A 19280-nucleotide genomic window follows, 5' to 3' on the forward strand; every position below is an offset into this window, starting at 1 on the left:
TAATACCTGGCATGCATTAGGGTCACTTTGGTTCTTTCAGTTTTCTAGAGAGCATCACACTGGACTTTTTTTCTCTGTCCAATTTCTCCAGTTGCAAAATGACCAATTCAGGTTGTCTTTTCCGAGGGCATTCGTGGCCCCCGGCGGGTCTGACACACAAACAAATTCAGGGGTCATTAAGCACAGTCCTGGGAGAGTGTTCACTGCAGCAGCACACAGGGAAAGAAGGTCATTTCTCCCCTTGATGAAAGGTTAGTTCAAGGAGTGTATATGCAGCATACAGCAGCAGTGTGTGGAGGTGGACGGGAGAGACAGACAGACATTCAGTGTCTTCAACATTATTAAATTAATACATTTGAGTTCAATAAAGTCAGGTCCCACCGAGATTTGAACTCGGATCGCTGGATTCAGAGTCCAGAGTGCTAACCATTACACCATGGAACCGCCCTGTGAGAGACCCTCAAAATATCCCTGACGTGACACTCAGGGATCCCCTTACAGGGGCCTCTCCCTCATATTAGCAGTCAGCCACTTTAGCATATGAGGTTGTCAGCTGGCCACTGAGAACTGCAGTGAAATTGACCTATTGACCTAAAGGCCTGAGAAAAAGTCAATGGAATTGGTTAACCTTTTGGAGTTTGGGGCTATATTGTCGGTTTTTGACTCCTTTTCATTCTGCCTGTATAAACGACTTAAAAAGTCTTCACCGTGTCCAGGTTGGTATTGTTTTCAGCACAATGTCACCTATATGACCTGATTATTATTTTTTTCATTTTGACTTTGACAACATTTTCAACACAAGAAAACACACAAAAACACACACAAAATTACAAAAACACACATAAAAATCAATTTTTTTTAAATAAAAAACCCCACATAAAACCACACCTAAAACACACGAAACACACCAAGAAACACATACATTTTCTTTACAAAGTCACACATAAAACACCCACAAAAACACACGAAAAATGACTAAAAACCCACAAAAATTGACGAAAATCACACAAAAACACATTAGACTCTAAATATTGCATTAAAAATGCTGAATGCAAACTGCAAAATTTGAAAAACCTCTGCAAAAACTTACATTTGGTCGAGGTGGGTTTTTTTTTTTTACCTTTGCTGAAAAAGGGTTGATGCACTAAATTGGACATGGAAACTTCGAAGAAAAAAAAAGCTGACAGCAGGGCTCCATGCTGCTTCATTTTTACATTGCAGCGTCATGAAGAAGTAAATTATTTTTAAGAACAGGGGCTGGATTCACAAGACAAAATTTAAGAAGATTTGGTATTCATGAAGAAATTCTTATCTTTTCTTTAGTTTTTTTCTTAACTGTTTTTCCTCAGACAGAACTTGAGAACAAATGAGATTCTTGAAAACAAGAATTTCCTCACAAATTTAAGAGAAGCCCTCAGCAGTCTGAAAACAGCTACAGTGAAGAAGATAAGTCTTGATTTGTATTTACTTGAACAAATTTGCATGACATTTATTTGATTTATTTAATATTTAGTTGGTCAGAGTAGTTTTTTGTGTTAATGTATCACATGAAGCTTATTTTGGCAGTTGACAAATAATTGAAATGTCCTTTCAGTCTGTGTGACATGTGACACTGTTCCTAGATTACACTACAATGTTCTCTTAGTAAATAATGGAGGCAATTGTTGTATTTGATACGACTTAATTAATCACTATGAACATATTATTTAAGTATAGTCCAAATTACTGAAACCCTTTACCATGTTGTGTGTGGAAGGTCCCTTTAGCTTTGTTTCACTTGTTTCTATGACGACATTGACGACGTAATTTTGTGTCTTTTATATTTATTTTTTTTCGTAAGTAATTTTGTGTCTCTAATAATTGTGTGTCTTTTTTTTTTTTAAATTTGTGTATTTTTTGGGTCATTTTGTGTCTTTTTTAAGTAATTAAGTGGGGTTTTTTAAGTAATTTTGTGTCTTTTTTTATTATTTTTTTTAGTAATTTAGTGTATTTTTTTGGTTATTTTGTATCTTTTTTGGTCATTTTGTGTCTTTTTTAAAGTAATTTTGTGGGTTTTTTTGTAATTGTGTGTCTTTTTTAAGTAATTTAGTTTTTTTCCTGTCATTTTGTGTGTTTTCTTTTTAGTAATTTTGTGTCTTTTTTTGGTCATATTGATACTGCCTCCAGTGGCCCCCAGGTAATTTGAGTTTGAGACCCCTGTTTTAGATGGAAGTTATTTGGGTGTCAGCTAGGGACCAAAATCCACCAAAAGGCCCCTGAAAGGCAGAATGGATCCTCTTACACTCCCTGATCAGGTCTTAATTAGACAATATAGGCTCTCTAGGCCCAAAATTGTTTTTCTGGCGAGTTAAAAATAAAAAATAAAAAATAAGAATTTCCTAAGACATACGACAGTTCTTAAGAAGAAAATGTTGAATAGCATTTAAGAACATTCTAAGGAACTTCTTTTTTTTTCTTAAGGATTTTCTCAGGTGATATCTTAGCCCTATAAAGCCAAGTGTATCATATTTGATACATACGTTTTTGAGACCTCTACATCATCAGTGTGATATTTTTTTTCCTGAAAAACCTGATGAATGCATGAATTGATGATTAAAAAAACTGAGCAACAAATTTCACAAAAATACCAGATGTAACAAAAATGATTTGCTGGTTCCACTGGTGGATCTGTCATTGCTGCGTGAAAACTTCATATCAGCAGATGTATGATGTTGTTTTATATGGAAAAAAATATTTTGTATGTTTGAGGAAAATGTTAAAAGGAAAGTCAAAGTTTTATTTGGTTAAAAATATTAGGTTTTATATGATTATGTGAGTTCAAGAAAAGCAAATTGTGAGCAACAAATTGCACAAAAAGACCTGATGTATCAAATATAATCCAAATTTAATTCATATATGAAAATTGATATTGAATTTTAAAAAATTTTAGCCGGTTCAACAAACACTCCAGTTTTGAAAATTTTGAATTTTCTGGCAATTATTTCACGGTTCAGGCTTTATAGGGTTAGGAACACTTGTGAATCCGGCCCCTGGTGTGTGGGGCTTGAACTTTACACACAGTGTATGCACAGTAGGTTTTTGTTTAATTCCTTGGCAGCATCCTGGCTTTCATTATTGAATAAAAGCTTGTATCTCCGGTGGTTTGTCATTGTCAAGCCTTCCTAAAACCTAATCCTGGTGCCAACTTGTTAATGGGCCTCCTCGACATGTCCGATAGAGCTTCTAGTGAAGCTGGACTCCTGAGAAACTCAATCATCTCCTCTAGACTTTACCCACACCCGGTGCATGATGTCATGGGCCATGCTGATACCTCCCAGCCTATACTGTTACTGGGCGATCATTTATTCATTTACATTTGCTCATGTTCACTCACTTCTGGACATATGGATTGGCTGAGAGGACCATCCTCCTTTACAGTCTTCCTAGCCTCGTTTGGTTAGTAAAATAAAACTTGATTTAACTCTGTATTCATTACAAGGCCAACACTGTAAAACAAAAAGAAAAAAAAAGTTTAAAATTTTACATCTTTTTTTTTTTTTTTTTTTTTTTTTTTTACATTAGCTGCAAATGCTGAAGAAAAAAAATTAAAACATTTTTATTACATACATTAGGTATCTGTTAATTAAAATAAAACATAATTTAAATTTTTTTTTTTTTTTTTACTTTAGCTTTAACTTTAGTAAAATAAAACTTGATTTAACTCTGTATTCATTACAAGGCCAACACTGTAAAACAAAAAGAAAAAAAAGTTAAAAATTTTACATCATTTTTTTTTTTTTTTACATTAGCTGCAAATGCTGAAGAAAAAAAATTAAAACATTTTTATTACATAAATTACAATAAAATAAAAGGTATCTGTTAATTAAAATGATAAAAAATCATTTACATTTTTTTTTTTTTTTTTTTTTTTACTTTAGCTGCAAATGCTGAAGAAAAAAAAGAAAAAATGTTTATTACATACATTACAATAAAATAAAAGGTATCTGTTAATTAATATAATAAAACATCATAGATTGTTTTTTTTTACAGGATTATTAAATTGCGTAATGGCCTTGAACGTTAAATGACAGTGAAATCTATGTAAAAAAATTACAAAAAGTATACATTATATTGCTAAATTTTAAATTCAGGCAACTTTCTATTATTTTCTACTCTTCTATTTATTTATTTTTAAAGAATAAATGTTTAAGTCTGGCAGCAAAAGTTGAAAAAAAAGTTGAAAAAATAATTATTCTTCTAATTATTTACCTATCTTCTAATTATTTACCTATATATATAGTATATATATATATATATATATATATATATATATATATATACACACACACACACTTTTGTGTTATATATAATTATATTAATTGCATTTGTAATCGTGCTTTGCCAACACGTGGAATTTAATGCCAATAAAGCATGTTTCATGTAATTTAATTGAGTTGACTGGGTTGACTTCTGTTAATGGACTTAACCCTCTATGGTACGGTGTTGCCCCATTTTTGGCCTGTCAAATTTCTACAATGCATCTTTTTTCTTGAGTGATGTAATACTTTAAAAAAGAGGGAAGAGTATAGGGAACCAATAGAAATGCTTTAATCTGTCACATGACCTCCAGGAGGCCATATTGAAACCCTATTTTGCAGACTTTTCCAAAGCAAACAGCTTTGCCATTTTGCGCCACAAAAAATCACTCAAAACGTCATTTTGTGGCGCTTTTTGATCTGGAAAAAAAAAATATTCCTACTGATAGGTGAGTTAAACCTTCATTTTTGATAGTTTTTTCATACACTTAGACTGTTCAAGACATTCATTTCAATGGGTCGTTGGTTCAATGGTTCAATGTTTCCTACAGGCAACATTCAGACAAGAAACCGGTTTAAAAAGTTCCTTTTATAATGTTTTTAAATTTAAAATGTTATGTATTGTACCCTGTTGAAGCTACTGAATCTTGTACACATGTTTATTAAATAAATGATGTTAAAATTAATTTTAAAACTTTCCTTTTCACTTGTGCACCGTTATGGTACAATGTTGCCTACGGACAACAAACCCCCAAAAACATCTGAATTTTTTTTTTTTAAGATTACGTTTATTTAGTCTATTTTAAGACGAAAAACACTCTAAACATTTTTTTTCCTAACTGGCATCATAATGTGTACCATAGAGGGTTAACTCCATCTAGTGGCTGCAGTATGGAGCTGCACAACTGTACACTTGTACACACACAAGTGTGCATTAAGTGGTGTGTGTGTGTGTGTGTGTGAGACAGAGAGAGAGAGAGAGAGGCTCATGAAGTAGGCTATATTACATCACCAGTTTTTTTATCATAATTGCTTTCTTTCCTTACTATTAATATTTATGTGCTGATACTCAGATGTATTAATGTGTCATGCTAAAAATCTAATTAAAATTGAGTTTTCAGTTTCAGTTATACTATTTTACTTTATATGTATTTATAGCTATGTTGTGTTTTTATTATTCTGTATGTATTGTGTTTATATTTGAGCAATTTGTGCTTTGATGCATTGGCAACATTGTAGCATTTTCTAAACTTGTATGCCAGTTACGTCTTTGAATTAAACTAAACTGAGAGTTGAGATTGTGCACGAACTGAAATGAAACAAATCACACATAGAATAAAACAAGATGAAGAATAAAACCCCAATAAGACCGCAGTAAAAGAATATTTATTCCTTTTTACCGTTTGTACCTGGAAAGTGCATCATAAATTTTACAGTAAGCAAAATTCATATTTAAGACATGAACACAACCGAGCGACATTCACAATCATCATTTTTTCTTTTGGACAGTGTGTTGCATAGGAGGAAACGTCTCTTAAGCAAATGTATAAAAATTATTATTTATATTCAGATGGAAACGGGGGGAGGACGATGTGGGTGTTGTTGGTCAGTTGCCACTTTATGCCTTAACCATCTCAGCGAACTCTGCAGGGAGACAAGAAGAAACAGTTGGCGTCTATTTTTTCACCAAAAACATCCAAAGAATGCTGCAGGCAGTGTGGAGTCCCTAACCCTAACCCTGAAGACTAAAGGTACGTACCATCAGCGCCGATCTTGCCGTCACCATCGGTGTCACCGGCCTTGAGGAACTTCTTGGTCTCATCGTCGGTGAGGGCACGTGCACCTGCCTTGAAGTTCTGCAGGAACAGCCTGCAGACAGACAGACAGACAGACAGACAGGTGGTTAGTACACGGTGGCTGAGACTCCATAGTACAATTGAAAAGCATTAAATATAAATTCCAAACAAACGGTTTGTGCAAAACATGTATCTAAAGCAAGAGGAGGCAATACATGTGGCTCCCTGTGGCTGTGAAAAATATATATATTAAACCCTCTGGAGTCCATGAAACCACCAGACTTTTTTGGGGGATTATATTCGGCCAAGTAAAACCAGAGATAATGTCAAATATATTTAGTATAAAAATATAGAATTAGATATTATCCTCATTTTACCTCTTATTTGTTATATTTGCAAGCTGTATTTATATTTGCAACATGTGCATTTCTGTGTGTGAAACATCATTTTTAAGATCAGATTTGATGTTTTCCTTTGTTTCTTTTGGGCTCAAAATTTTGATCAAGTAGGCTAAGTTATAGTTACAAATTAATTATCAGGACATATAGGTGAGGTTGAGCTGAAAAAACTGATACCAACATGGCATTGTTAAAAAAAATTTAACAGATTTTTTTAACGCACAAAATAGCCCAAGATTTCAGAGTGTTGAATTAAATATTTTCATTCATCATTGGTGTAGGCCAAAAGCATTTTGTATTCTTCAATTGTAAAGATGTGAGCTTATATACGGAAATAATTCAATGCATTCTTTTTTTGTAAAAAAAAAAAATACTTTTTCTCACAAATGTACTAAACACTGTGTCTCTAACCAAAATATACTGTAATATTTAATGATGAAATCTTTCATTTATGCTGCATTTTCTTGTCAGTCATATGGCAAAACAGTGTTTCTTTTGATGGAAAAACTTTATTTATACGATAAAATATGGAATAAAATGGCAATCTTAAACGTGAAATCAACAGTGCTGTTATCCTTTTACTGTAATGTTAGAAAAAGTTGCCCCGTATTTATTACGGTAAAGTTCTGGCAACCACAGCTGCCGTTTTTTTTTTTTTTTTTTAACCGTAAAACAGTTGTTGTTGTTTTTTACAGTGTGTGGTTTTACGTTCTTTCAAATAAAAACATCTGATTGGAGGTTAGCCGATGACGTTGGTTTCCGTTAAACAATTCTGTATCACTCCGCGTCTGAGGAAATTGCCATTAGCGAACTGATAACAAGCTAGCAAGTTAAAACCCACTACAAACTGGAAAAAAGACAAGGCTAAATTTGATCTTGTGGTTAGAAGTGGACGGAGCAGTGCCCATTTCCAGAAAAACAAGATATGAAACTGCTAAACGACACCTCAAGCTACGAAAAGACGAGGCGGAGGAGTAGTAGTGATTAGGCTAATGTTCGTTCCATGGCAACTGCCTCAGTTAAGCATGCAGGGCCTATTTTATCATAAACATTTTTCATTATTAATTAAAATTCTGTTTAAATTGGAATGTTTCTGTAACTTTTTATTACCATGGTTGATGACTGTTTTATAAAGGCATTAGCTCACTTCATGCTGTGATATGTTGTGATTTTATTATAGTTAAGGGTTGTGGTCCCTGGCCGAACAACACCCCTTAGCTGTGATATCAATCCACCACTCAATTATAAACTGGGCTGATAGACACAACTCATTATTGCTTTATGCAGCCAATATCAGAATAGAAGATGCAATAATGCGTTTTATAAAGTGGTTTGATTAGTGGATATTTGTTTAGGACAGCCATTCTCAACCTTGGGGTCCCGACTCCAATTGGGGTCGCAAGATGATTTCTGGGGGTCGCCAAATCATTTTGGAAAAAATATAAATGCACAAAATTTATATCAAATTACATAATTTCAGACAGGGAGATGTTTTAGTTGTTGTCTGCTTCATTATTTGTCCAAAATTCGTCATATCAACTGAGTTTGTGTGATCTGAACTGTGCGTGTAAGAAAAAAAAAAGTGTTTTACCACCTTTGAAAAGAGAGAAAAATATATATATATTAATTGGCAGAATATTGCATTTTGCTATTCAAATCTTCTAAAAACACACTGCAAAAAGGTGTGTCTAAAAACAAGATAAAAACACTAAATCTGAGGGAAATGATCTTGCTGCATGGACAGATAATTTACCTTGACAAGATTTCTTAAATTAAGATTATTAAATCTAGAAATAAGCATGTTGAACGCTTAAAATAAGAAATTAACTCTTACAACATGCATGGTAAATTGGGGGTCGCGGCTCAGAACCACTGCTTGAGGAAACAAAGGAAATGTGAGTCCCCTTACTTCAGCTCCTCCTCCTCAATGAAACCACTCTTGTCCTGGTCAATGATGAAGAAGGCCTTCTTGACATCCTCGGAAGACTTGCCGGACATGCCGCATGCCTTGAAGAACTTCTTGTGGTCGAAGGAGCCAGCGTCTGAAAAGAATGCAGCTTGTTTTACTAAACTGTATTCACATACAATTGTTGAACACAATGTTGCAAACACAAAGCGATTGTAAAGTCACCTTTGCACCCTTCCAGGGCTGCAGCGATTTCAGCATCAGCCAGTGTACCTGCGAAGGCCATTATGATCTGCAGAAAACACACAAGCTATTACTATACACATTAATATTGATTCTAAAGTGGGACTTCATATAGCTAAATAAAAATAGCCCGCATCAAACTTTCAGTACTACAAGACTACAAGAATTACAGTTCACCCTATTCATAGATTCATATGCTATTCATGTTATCTTTGAGAATAAGTTAAAAAAGGCTGTGAACAAAATATATATATTAAATGAAATATTTTAATTCATCATTGGTGTAGGCCAAAAGCAATTTGTATTCTTCAATTGTAAAGGTGTGAGCTTAAAAAGGCAATAAAGCATTATTTTTTAACATATTAGTCAACTAAAATGTGCATCATAAAAGCTTAAAAGGTTTTTGCCTAGTTTTGAGTTTCCTAAGCTATGCTAGCTTTCAATTCCAAACTCTAAAATAAAATCATGTTAAAAATGTTCATTTTGACCAATTAGTCATGTTGGTAGAGTAATTTAGACATAGTAGGCTATTTTAGTTTCATTAAAAATAAGGTTTGCGGCTCAATTCCTCCAATTTTCTCTTATTTTGTCCAACAATGGCCCTTTTCTTAGTAAAGGTTGCCGAGCCCTGATCTAAAGTTAGCTCTACCCTGCTCTGTAAAAAATGTCTACATTTTACAATAAAAAAACTGCTAAACCATGACTTTTTTTTACAGTTAAAAAAATACATTACTCCACTGTAAAATACACTGGCACTGTATCTCTTTTCTTAGCAAAGGTTGCCGACCCCTGGGTTAAAACAAATCACAATAAATTGGCTAGACATCAGAAGATACTTTACAATTTGCATAACAGTTGCCATAAAAAGAATAAACTGCTGTTAATCATTTCCAATGGAATAGAAAAGGGTAAGAATAGAAACATTTCAGGTATCAATGTGCAAATTATTCACTCCACTTCTTTCAGAAATCTCCAAGTCCCATTGGAGAGGCTCAGAGTAACTCTGGTTCCCTCCTGCAACTCTATAGATGCTGAGAAGTCTGACAAGTAATCCATGTCTTCATGCAGCTGATGCTCCCGCAAACCCCCCCACAAAAAAACTCTTTCTTTGGGTGCAGCATTGCAGTGCGAAATCCACATTAGAAGTAAAAAAAAAAAAAAAAAAAAAAGCATTAATGCTTTCTGAAAGATGCCAAGAGTGAGTCTGCAGCTTTGTCTGTGTGGATCCCCCGGTTGTTTCTTTTTTCTCCTCTCATTCAAACTCACCTCTTTGGTGTCTTTTTGCTTCGGTACGGTACAGATGATACAGAGTCTCGAGTCGACTGCAGTGACTTCCCGTTGCTCCCGGTGACCTTTTTATAGTTCCACTCCATCGAAATCTGAGGCATAAGATAACTGACACCACTGAGAAGGGGGTGGCGAAAATTCGTCCTGTGGCCAGAGAGCGGTCTATTTTAAGTTTCACAAATGAAGACGCTTAAAAGGTGCGCTTGAAGAAGTCTTTAATGCCCCCCCCTCCCCAACCTAAAGCTAAGAATAGGCCTGTGCACTGCTGAGTACGACGAATTGGTGGAGCTATTGGCAAGACACGACAGTATTCAAGAGGGTGGATTCGGAGCATGCATGCATTGGAGCTGGCGTAACTGCAACTAATTGGTTGGTTTCCCTCTTTTAGTGCAACATTGTTGATTTAAAAGGCAAAGACTATTGTGTTTGCAGCTTTACTGGGGCACTATGAGTATTTCTCAGGTACTTAAGAGTTGCATTTATGTCTTAAAATTGTCCATATAGTGTCTTCTTTATGTCTAACATTGATATTGTCTACCTCACAGCCACAATGTCTGTGTTGTGTGTTTTGTCAGATATATATATATATATATGTGTGTGTGAGTGTGTGTGTGTGTGTGTGTGTGTGTGTGTGTGTGTCTTTTTACAATCAAGTCAAGCACATAGCTGTAGTTTTTTGTCTTAATTAGTCATAGCAGACTTTGAATGATTGTTGGAAATAACCCTTCTTCAATTGCTTTTTGCCCGTGTACCATTTAGTTTGTACGTCCGTGCACCACCTATAATATTCTAAGAGCTTGAATTGTTTTAAAGCACAGAAGAATGCTGGCAGATCTTTTTTTTTATAACCTCCAAACAAAACAAACAAGAGAAGGAGAAGGATATTCTGAATGGTTCATCTCCACATTGCTATCTATGCAAGTCTCCACTTGCCCTGCTGAGAATATGTTTGCCCTGTGGGGGGCAGCACTGCTCAGGAGACTGCAGCCTGCTGTTACTATGCCTCTTTCTGTTGATGGTAACCAGCTCCGGCTGTCATCAGATAGGGTTGAGGGTTTACATTTTGCTGACTTGTGGTTCCCTGAGCATTCATAGCTTCCCTTATATTTTAATTTGACCTAAATATGACTGCTAACCTATTTAAATGTAGCATTGTGCTAATGCAGATAGTTAAAATAATCCCTAATAAATGTCTCACTACAAGAAAACTTTATAAAAGGTGAATAATTTGTGAAGAACTCCTTTAAAAATGTGCATCTATGCAGCAAATTCAAAGGTTGCATCAAAAGCTGATGCAACAGAGGCTGTTAATAGCCCTCCTGTTGCCACAGCACATCTTCTAATTGACGACTCAGCAGTTGGTGTAGAAAAAGACCTTGGAACAGGCCACCTAATTACACTATGTGTGACAGATATCCATTGCAAACCGTCCTGGATCCAGGAAGTATATGAGCAAAGCCCCAGGGCTATTCCCAATGTGTTTGCCAGCTTGAGCCCAGCTATACTCCCCTTTCTTATTAACCAATTAGAAAAACAAGTGCAGGTTAGTTTTCTGAGTATTCAAAATCCCAAGCAAGGGGAAAAAAACCAATTTCTTCTTCGAACCATTAATGCATAAAAGTTGACCAGTACAAAGACGAGCGAGCTGCAGGAGATGACTTTAAACCAAAAGAGTATTTATTCCTGGTTTTTCACTCTTCCTCAAAAGTGCAGATGGTGTTGTACAGTTTGCACAAGTCATTTTTCCAAAACATTTAACACAACTGAGTTAACATTCACAGTATAATATGTGTACCATGTTGAGAAATAATTGCAGGCAACTCATAAATAAGGTATAAAAAATATTCTTTCAGCTGATGATTAAGGAATCTTGCAAGGAGTTCGCGGTTCCATGAAAAAGAAGTGGATCTTGGTCAATGGAAATTTATGCCTTTACCATGGCAGCGAACTCTGTGAAAGTGAAATGAAACTGCCATTAGTAGGGACAAGATGGATTCAGATTGTTATGTCATCATGGTGGTGCGATCTAGGCCAGTTTGAGGCTTCGGGGCTGTGTAGCAGTGGTGGAAGAAGTATTTAGATCCTTTACTGAAGTAAAAGTAGTAATACCACAGGGTGAAATGACTCCACTACAAGTAAAAGTCCTGCATTCAAAACTTACTTCAGGAAAAGTACAAAAGTATCAGCATCAAAATGTACTTAAAGTATCAAAAGTAAAAGTACTCTTCATGCAGAATGGACCCAATCAGATTGTCCAAATATATTCCAAATACTGTTTAATATTAGATTAATATAATGATGCATTTATGTAAGCAGCATTTAATTGTATAATATAGTATAGTGATATAGTAATATAGTGTTATGAGGTTTAATTTAAAAAAACAACAAGTTTAATCACTTTAAATGCATTGTTATGTTAAATCTCGACCTGAAAAGTAACTAAAGCTGTCAGCTAAATGTAGTGGAGTAAAAAGTACAATATTTGGCTCAAAATGTAGTAAAGTAGAAGTATAAAGTTACATAAAATGGAAATACTCAAGTAAAGTACAAGTACCACAAAATTGTACTTAAGTACAGTACTTGAGTAAATGTACTTAGTTACTTTCCACCACTGCTGTGTAGATACTGGGAGAATTTGAATGGCTGCAGATTAAATCAGAGTCCAATGCAAGAATGAATCTTGTATGTGTCTCCTGTGTTCTGCTGCATTCAATGACTGCTCAAAAAAGAAGGAATTCTTACCATCAACTCCAATCTTGCCATCACCATCGCTGTCTCCAGCGGCGAGGAAAGCCTTGGTCTCCTTGTCAGTGAGTGCTCTGGCACCAGCAGAGAAGTTCTGCAGGAACAGCCTGTCAAATGGACAAAACAGTCAGTTAATATTGCAATATTTCAGCATGTAGTGCACACTTTAAAAACTAATTCAGAGGACCTTTAGTCATTACTTAAATATATATATTGTGAAATAAAAAATCAAGTTCTGAGATACTGTTAGATTTTACTTGTAATTGTTATTTTATTGAGTTTGGATGACAGACAAATTACGCCTATTGATTCAATGACTTGTGTCATGTCATGTTTTGTAATCAAAAAATAATTTAATTTTAAGTTCTGTTAATGTAAAATGCAATTTGATGACATGTAAACGGTCCAGTTTCCCCCCAGTCTCCTGTATGCACATTATGTTGGATCAACTTAAATACTTGCATTCATGTTGATAATTATTAAGTTCATGTTACTTAGAAAAGGTAGTTCACCAGACTCAAAACATTGCTTTTGATTTCATGTAATAGCCAGTTGGCTTCACTTAAAAATTCTAGTGGAAAACATACTTTTTTTGCTGACCCAATGTTTTATTTATTAGAGTGTACTGTGCATTATTGTGCAGAATGAGAATGATTTAAAGCTTCGTCTGTATTTGAGATTTTGCACAAAGTCATAAAACCTTCCGGCTTCATGAAAGGCCTCACTTCTGTTTCTTTAGTGCAGTAAGTGGGTACACTCTAAAAAAATGACACTGGCTCAACTTTAAAAAATAGTTGTAACAATTTGCATTTATCTTTTTAAGTAATCCCAACTGAGACATTATTGAGTATTTCCCATGAGACTTTTATAGCTGAACTGACTCAAATAGTCTAGTACAACCAACTTAATTTGTTTTGTCCTCTACAAGCTTCATTATGTTGAACCAACTCAATTTTATATCAAGGTTTTTGTGTTATTAAGTGGTCAAATTACTCTATTTAAGTCGCTATAACTCCTTTATTTTACTTTCTTTCTACTCAGAAAAGTCCATGCAAATTGTTACCTCAATTTTATTGAGTATAAGTAACTTATTTCACTTAAGTCAGACATTTTGTAATACAATATTAAGTTTCATTACCTTAATACTTTTCCTTGTTAAGTGAAGGCAGAAATGCTGATCCAAAATCAATATATTTCTGAGTTAAGACATCTTTCTTCACTTTTAATTTTGATCAACTTCTTGAAATAAGTTATCAGCTTAATAAAACAATATGGACATGTAACAAATAGTATTTTTTATGCTGAACCAACTCAATTTTTATATCAACCTTTTAGTGTTAATACGTGGTCAAATGACTCTATTTAAGTCCCTATAACTCCTTTATTTTACTTTCTTTCTACTCAGAAAAGTCCATGCAAAACCGTTGCCTCAATTTTATTGAGTATAAGTAGCTTATTTCACTAAAGTCGGACATATTGTAATACAATATTACGTTTTTATTACCTTAATACTTTTCCTTGTTAAGTGAAGGCAGAAATGCTTATCCAAAATCAATATGACATCTTTCTTCACTTTTAATTATTTTTGATCAACTTCTTGAAATAAGTTATCAACTTAATAAAACAATAGACACGAAACAAATAGTATTTTTTATGCTGAACCAACTCGATTTTTATATCAACGTTTTAGCATTAATAAGTGGTCAAATTACTCTATTTTAGTTGCTATAACTCCTTTATTTCTTTCTTCACTTTTAATTATTTTTGATCAACTTCTTGAAATAAGTTATCAACTTAATAAAACAATATGGACATGTAACAAATAGTATTTTTTTATGCTGAAAAAGCTAAAAAAAAATTTAAAAAAATTTCTTTGACCCCCAGATTAAAGTCAGGCTAAGACAGGATGTCCAAATAAGGTAAAAAAGTAAAACTCCCACTTGTTTAGTTTTTTAAATGCATTCAGTAATATTAGATATGCTCCATATTTTAGGCCAAAGAGGCTAAAAAGTGTGCATTTTTAAGTGTCTTACTTCAGCTCCTCCTCCTCAATGAAGCCACTGTTGTCCTGGTCAATGATGGCGAAGGCCTTCTTCACCTCATCGGCGGACTTGCCGGACATGCCGCAGGCCTTGAAGAACTTCTTGTGGTCGAAGGAGTCGGCAGCTGGAAGACACATTTTAACACCATTAGCACCCTGTCAGGCTGCATATGTCGGCACATATAGGACACCAGTGTTGATCTGATATCATAACTGTGGCTGGCAGTGAAAATGGCTGAGAGGTCCTATCAATTAGCAACTTTTCATTTAAGCATTCATAACATGCAAATGACAATAATAATGAGGAAGTGTTTGGTTTTTACCATGTCATTTACTGTGTGCTAAGGCAAGAAACTGCACTCCTTGTGTTACGATTATGGTTGCAGTTATTATATGCAATCATCCTCTAAAATTATATTTTCATACTCTTTCAGGTGCAATAAGCCATGTTATGTTTAAATGTAAGGGTGTTTTCTGATTGTATTTTAGTTTTACCTTTGTTTTTTTGTCTCAAGTCAATTTAATCTGCTTTCTTGGCTCTTCAGCTGCTGTAACTAGTGCATTTCAATAACTTATCTTATTTTATATCATATTATATCTTAAGATAATGATTGTATGTGTTAAGTTTTACCTTTATATTTTTGTCTCAAGTCAATTTAAACTGCTTTTCTTGGCTCTTCAGCTGCTATAACTAGTGCATTTCAATATTTTATCTTATATTATATCTTAAGATAATGATTGTATTTTAGTCTTACCTTTGTATTTTTGTCTCAAATCAATTTAATCTGCTTTCTTGCCTCTTCAGCTGCTATAACTAGTGCATTTAAATATCTTATTTTATATTATATCTTAAGATAATGATTGTATTTGTTAAGTTTGACCTTTATATTTTTGTCTCAAGTCAATTTAATCTGCTTTCTTGCCTCTTCAGCTGCTGTAACTAGGGTATTTCAATATTTTATCGTATATTATATATTAAGATAGTGATTGTATTTTAGTTTTACCTTTGTATTTTTGTCTCAAGTCAATTTAATCTCATTTTCTTGTCTCAGCTGCTATAACTAGTGCATTTGTTAAGTTTTACCTTTATATTTTTGCTTCAAGTCAATTTAATCTGCTTTTCTTGCCTCTTGAGCTGCTGTAACTAGTGCATTTCAATATCTTATCTTATTTTATATCATATCTTAAGATAATGAAGCTCACCTGCGCAGCCGTCCAGGGCGGCTTTGACTTCACCATCATTGAGGACACCAGCGAAGGCCATTTTTTATTCTGGGGGGAGGAAAGAAAGAAGACAAGGCTCATGGTTAGTATAACATACAAATCCCAAACATGAGTCATGATATTGCATTGCAAATCTGGAATGAAGTAACTATTGCTATTCTCCTCTGAGGGCCTAAGATGCAGATGTTTTTAATAGGTTTAATGACTAATTTCTATCTAACTGAGGTTGAAACCATGCCTTAAAGGCCAGATATTAACTCCAAAGTGTCAAGCAATGGATGTTCAGTAACACTGCACTGCATCACCAGTCTTTTTTTATTTATCTAAAGAGCTAAAGAGCTGCTCTCTGCCTCAGGATGTAAGCTCAGGCCTCGGTCTCTTTATCCCAAAGACACTAAATAGATGCTGCTCTCACTCAGGAGGCCAAATTACAAAAACACGAATGAGTGCCACAAACGATCAAGGCAGCTGTAGTGATGTCAAACGCGTCAAAAGCTTTGGGTTTGGTCATTATTATCATTATCATTATTATTATTTGCATCCGGTTAAAAGAAACATGATAAAATTGCGCAATTATCATCCACAGCGATGATCCTCTGAAACCAAATGGCCACATTGGGCCTCCTGAGTCCTCCTGAGGTCCGTGTGGGGTTTTTTTCTATGTTGGTTCCTTTTTTCTCCCTACAGTTATAGTCCAAGAGGAGCTCCTGGTCTCAATCCCTTTCCTCCCAGAGTAATGTGCCAGAAGTCAGCGTGGCGCGCTTCCCACTCACCTTTGGGCTGCGTTGAGGCGAGTGAAAACCAAGGCTGACTCGAGTGAATGCTGTTGCAACGTCTCCTCACGCTTATATAGCCTTGAGCAACACCATTTACAGAGATTTGAGTTTCAGTATCAGGTACCAAGATGCATGGGTTTCGAAAAAATGTGTCTAGTAGTCTGGATCTATTTTTAGGTGAACAAATGAGGATGCTACCATGTGTGCCGAGGCCTATAGCTAGACGTGTGGAAACCTGAGAAGGCCCCGCTGACTTCACGGGACAAGCTGCACTCATATAATTTACAGCCAGCACTCAAGATGCTGATTCTGATGTTGTAAATTTCATCTGAGAATATTAATGAAGTTTATGCGTGAGAGTGGATGCAGGCCTCTACTGGCCAGGCAGGCAGGGGTCATATCCTCTAACTGGGGTTCTGCGTAAAAGTTGTAGCCAACTAACTGCCAGCAGGCTGAGCACAAGAGACTCACAGCCAATTTTAACTACCGTTAATAACCGGAGGAAATATTCAATCCGCATTGCATCACTGTGAAAAGCATTTGGCCACTCAAATGGTTTTAAGATATGTAGATTGACTGCTTGGGTGCTGCCACCACATTCATTATATATAATATATAGCCCTAAGTTTATAAACTATGATAGGCTGCTTGTTAGACTTTAATTATCGTGCATTATTCGCGCAAATCATTCTTTCCAGCTGCCATAAGACTGTACAACACCAACACAACCTGAACATTTTTGCATAAATCTGCACATTTCTCCACTTAAATTTGCACTAAGTTGTATATAGTATATTATTACTATTATTATTATTATTATTGTATATTTGTATATTGTTAAATGTCTTTTCTTAGATTGTTTATTTTTTATCTTTATCTTAATTGTGTGAAACTTTGCGGCTGTAACAAAGAAATTTCCCCACTGTGGGATTAATAAAGTCAAATCTGAATCTGAATCTGAATCTTATGTCTAATTAGTAAAATGTTCCCATGCACATTTTAATAATAGCAGCAATATTTGATACCAGTGTGCAGTGTCTGCTTACAAGAATTCATGTAATTGGCAAACGCTCTCTTTGTTTTTTGTTTTTTTATTTCTTGTGTCTCATTTCCTGTTTTGTCTTGTTTAAACTACACTGTACAAAAAAAAGTTTAATTTACGGTAAAATACCGGAAGCTGTGGTTGCCAGAATTTCACCGTAAAAAAACAGTAAGTGAGTTTTCTAATGTAAATTTTAATGTAAATATCAGCAAAAACTGTAATTTAGACAGAAAAATAAGTTATTTTTAGAGTAAGCGTGTCTTTATGACATTATGGTATTTCTACATTAATTTTACATAGGCTAAAAAAAAATCAAAATATTGTTACAGTTTAAGTTTTGTGCTATTTCTTGATTTACGGTAATTAAGTGTCTACTTCGGTGATATACAGTTTTTATTTTTATTTTACGCCCTATTTTTGATACTATTTGACAGTGTTTTACTGATTTTTTTTATTTTATACATTTTTACAGTGTATTGTACAGTGTGTGAGTGTTAGAAATGCGCTTATAAATCCAATGTATTATTATTTATTTTTTAAATTTTTATTATTTAATTAATATTCTTCTCAGACTCAAGCCTACTATAAACTGTTGGAGTCAGGCTTTTGGGTTGGAGTTGCAACACCGCCCTGATATGGTGTTGGATGATGGATAGCTGTGTTTCTGCTGTGCTGTGACATATTATCTATACTTAAAGTACTGACTGCGGTATACTTCCATATGAACTCCGCATGCAGTGAGTCGAGTTTCAAGCGAACCCAGCGGCCAAACAGGGACAAGCCTCCAGGTCCTATAGCACCTGGTCCCTGTCCTTAGTAGGCAATGGATCCACTTCATCACCAAACATTTACACTATTTATTTATTTATTTATTTATGTGCGTGAACAAGCTCACCATATGTTGACAACTCTAATTACTTTGATGCGCACAGCTCATATTAACTTTTATATTAACATATAAACTTACTTTTAGAGGTTTTTAAATCCTATTTAAAAACACACTCTTTCTCCCTGGCTTTTAATCAAGCTTAAGTGGACATCTTGCAAAAACAAAATTTTGTTAAATTAAAAAAAAAAAATGTAATTCTATTTTTTTTTTTTTTTTTTTCTATTGTTGCACTGTGCTTATGTATTTTAGTATTTTAGTTTTTACCGTATTTCCTGCAACTGGTCAACCCCGGTTGTTTTAAATGTGCTTTATAAATAAAGTTTGACTTGACTTGACTTGACTTTTATTCATGTTTTATGTCAGAAACCTGCGACTAATAACTGTTTTTAGTGGATTTATGGGCTCTTTGTGAAATGGAAACCTGAAACTGGTGACCTTTTGGTCATTAAAACTTTTTATTTATTTCAATCATGTCGGTACTGTGTTAATAATAAGTAAATATAAATAATGTAAATATATATATAATATTTTTTTTATTTTATTATGGCGGATATTTCTACCCGGGTCAGCAGGAATTCCAATTCCGTCCACCAGGCGGCAGTGATGATCCTAATAAAGAAGCGTTTAGATTTTATATT

General features: G+C 34.5%; 2 protein-coding genes, 1 long non-coding RNA gene and 1 other non-coding gene across 4 annotated transcripts in view; 1 reads left to right on the plus strand and 3 right to left on the minus strand.

The window, feature by feature from the left end:
• Positions 1 to 19280, plus strand: part of LOC131982946 (uncharacterized) — a 596045-nt gene that overhangs the window by 190699 nt on the left and 386066 nt on the right. The window lies entirely within an intron of this gene.
• On the minus strand, positions 373 to 444 carry trnaq-cug (transfer RNA glutamine (anticodon CUG)). The gene has a single exon. It is a non-coding gene; the product is annotated as a tRNA-Gln (tRNA).
• On the minus strand, positions 5671 to 9957 carry LOC131982939 (parvalbumin beta-like). Its single transcript, XM_059347539.1, has 5 exons — positions 9905 to 9957; positions 8621 to 8687; positions 8399 to 8531; positions 6055 to 6164; positions 5671 to 5939 (listed from the first exon to the last, which is right to left on the minus strand). Exons 2-5 carry the CDS (start codon positions 8679 to 8681, stop codon positions 5914 to 5916), a joined length of 330 nt encoding a protein of 109 aa, XP_059203522.1. The 5' UTR covers positions 8682 to 8687; positions 9905 to 9957; the 3' UTR covers positions 5671 to 5913.
• LOC131982938 (parvalbumin beta) lies at positions 11587 to 17283 on the minus strand. Its single transcript, XM_059347538.1, has 5 exons — positions 16709 to 17283; positions 15915 to 15983; positions 14704 to 14836; positions 12668 to 12777; positions 11587 to 11875 (listed from the first exon to the last, which is right to left on the minus strand). Exons 2-5 carry the CDS (start codon positions 15973 to 15975, stop codon positions 11850 to 11852), a joined length of 330 nt encoding a protein of 109 aa, XP_059203521.1. The 5' UTR covers positions 15976 to 15983; positions 16709 to 17283; the 3' UTR covers positions 11587 to 11849.

The sequence above is a fragment of the Centropristis striata genome, chromosome 13 (genome assembly GCF_030273125.1).
Source record: "Centropristis striata isolate RG_2023a ecotype Rhode Island chromosome 13, C.striata_1.0, whole genome shotgun sequence".
Taxonomy (NCBI): domain Eukaryota; kingdom Metazoa; phylum Chordata; class Actinopteri; order Perciformes; family Serranidae; genus Centropristis; species Centropristis striata.

What these genes read in the sequence shown, in the direction of transcription:
- LOC131982939 (XM_059347539.1), bottom strand. Translation starts at nt 8,681, where the DNA reads ATGGCCTTCGCAGGTACACTGGCTGATGCTGAAATCGCTGCAGCCCTG. An exon ending in AGCCCTGGAAGGGTGCAAAG is followed by an intron (nt 8,532 to 8,620) that starts GTGACTTTACAA and finishes CATTCTTTTCAG; the next exon opens with ACGCTGGCTCCTTCGACCAC. An exon ending in CGGCAAGATCGGCGCTGATG is followed by an intron (nt 5,940 to 6,054) that starts GTACGTACCTTT and finishes GTCTCCCTGCAG; the next exon opens with AGTTCGCTGAGATGGTTAAG.
- LOC131982938 (XM_059347538.1), bottom strand. Translation starts at nt 15,975, where the DNA reads ATGGCCTTCGCTGGTGTCCTCAATGATGGTGAAGTCAAAGCCGCCCTG. An exon ending in CGCCCTGGACGGCTGCGCAG is followed by an intron (nt 14,837 to 15,914) that starts GTGAGCTTCATT and finishes TGTGTCTTCCAG; the next exon opens with CTGCCGACTCCTTCGACCAC. An exon ending in TGGCAAGATTGGAGTTGATG is followed by an intron (nt 11,876 to 12,667) that starts GTAAGAATTCCT and finishes TCACTTTCACAG; the next exon opens with AGTTCGCTGCCATGGTAAAG.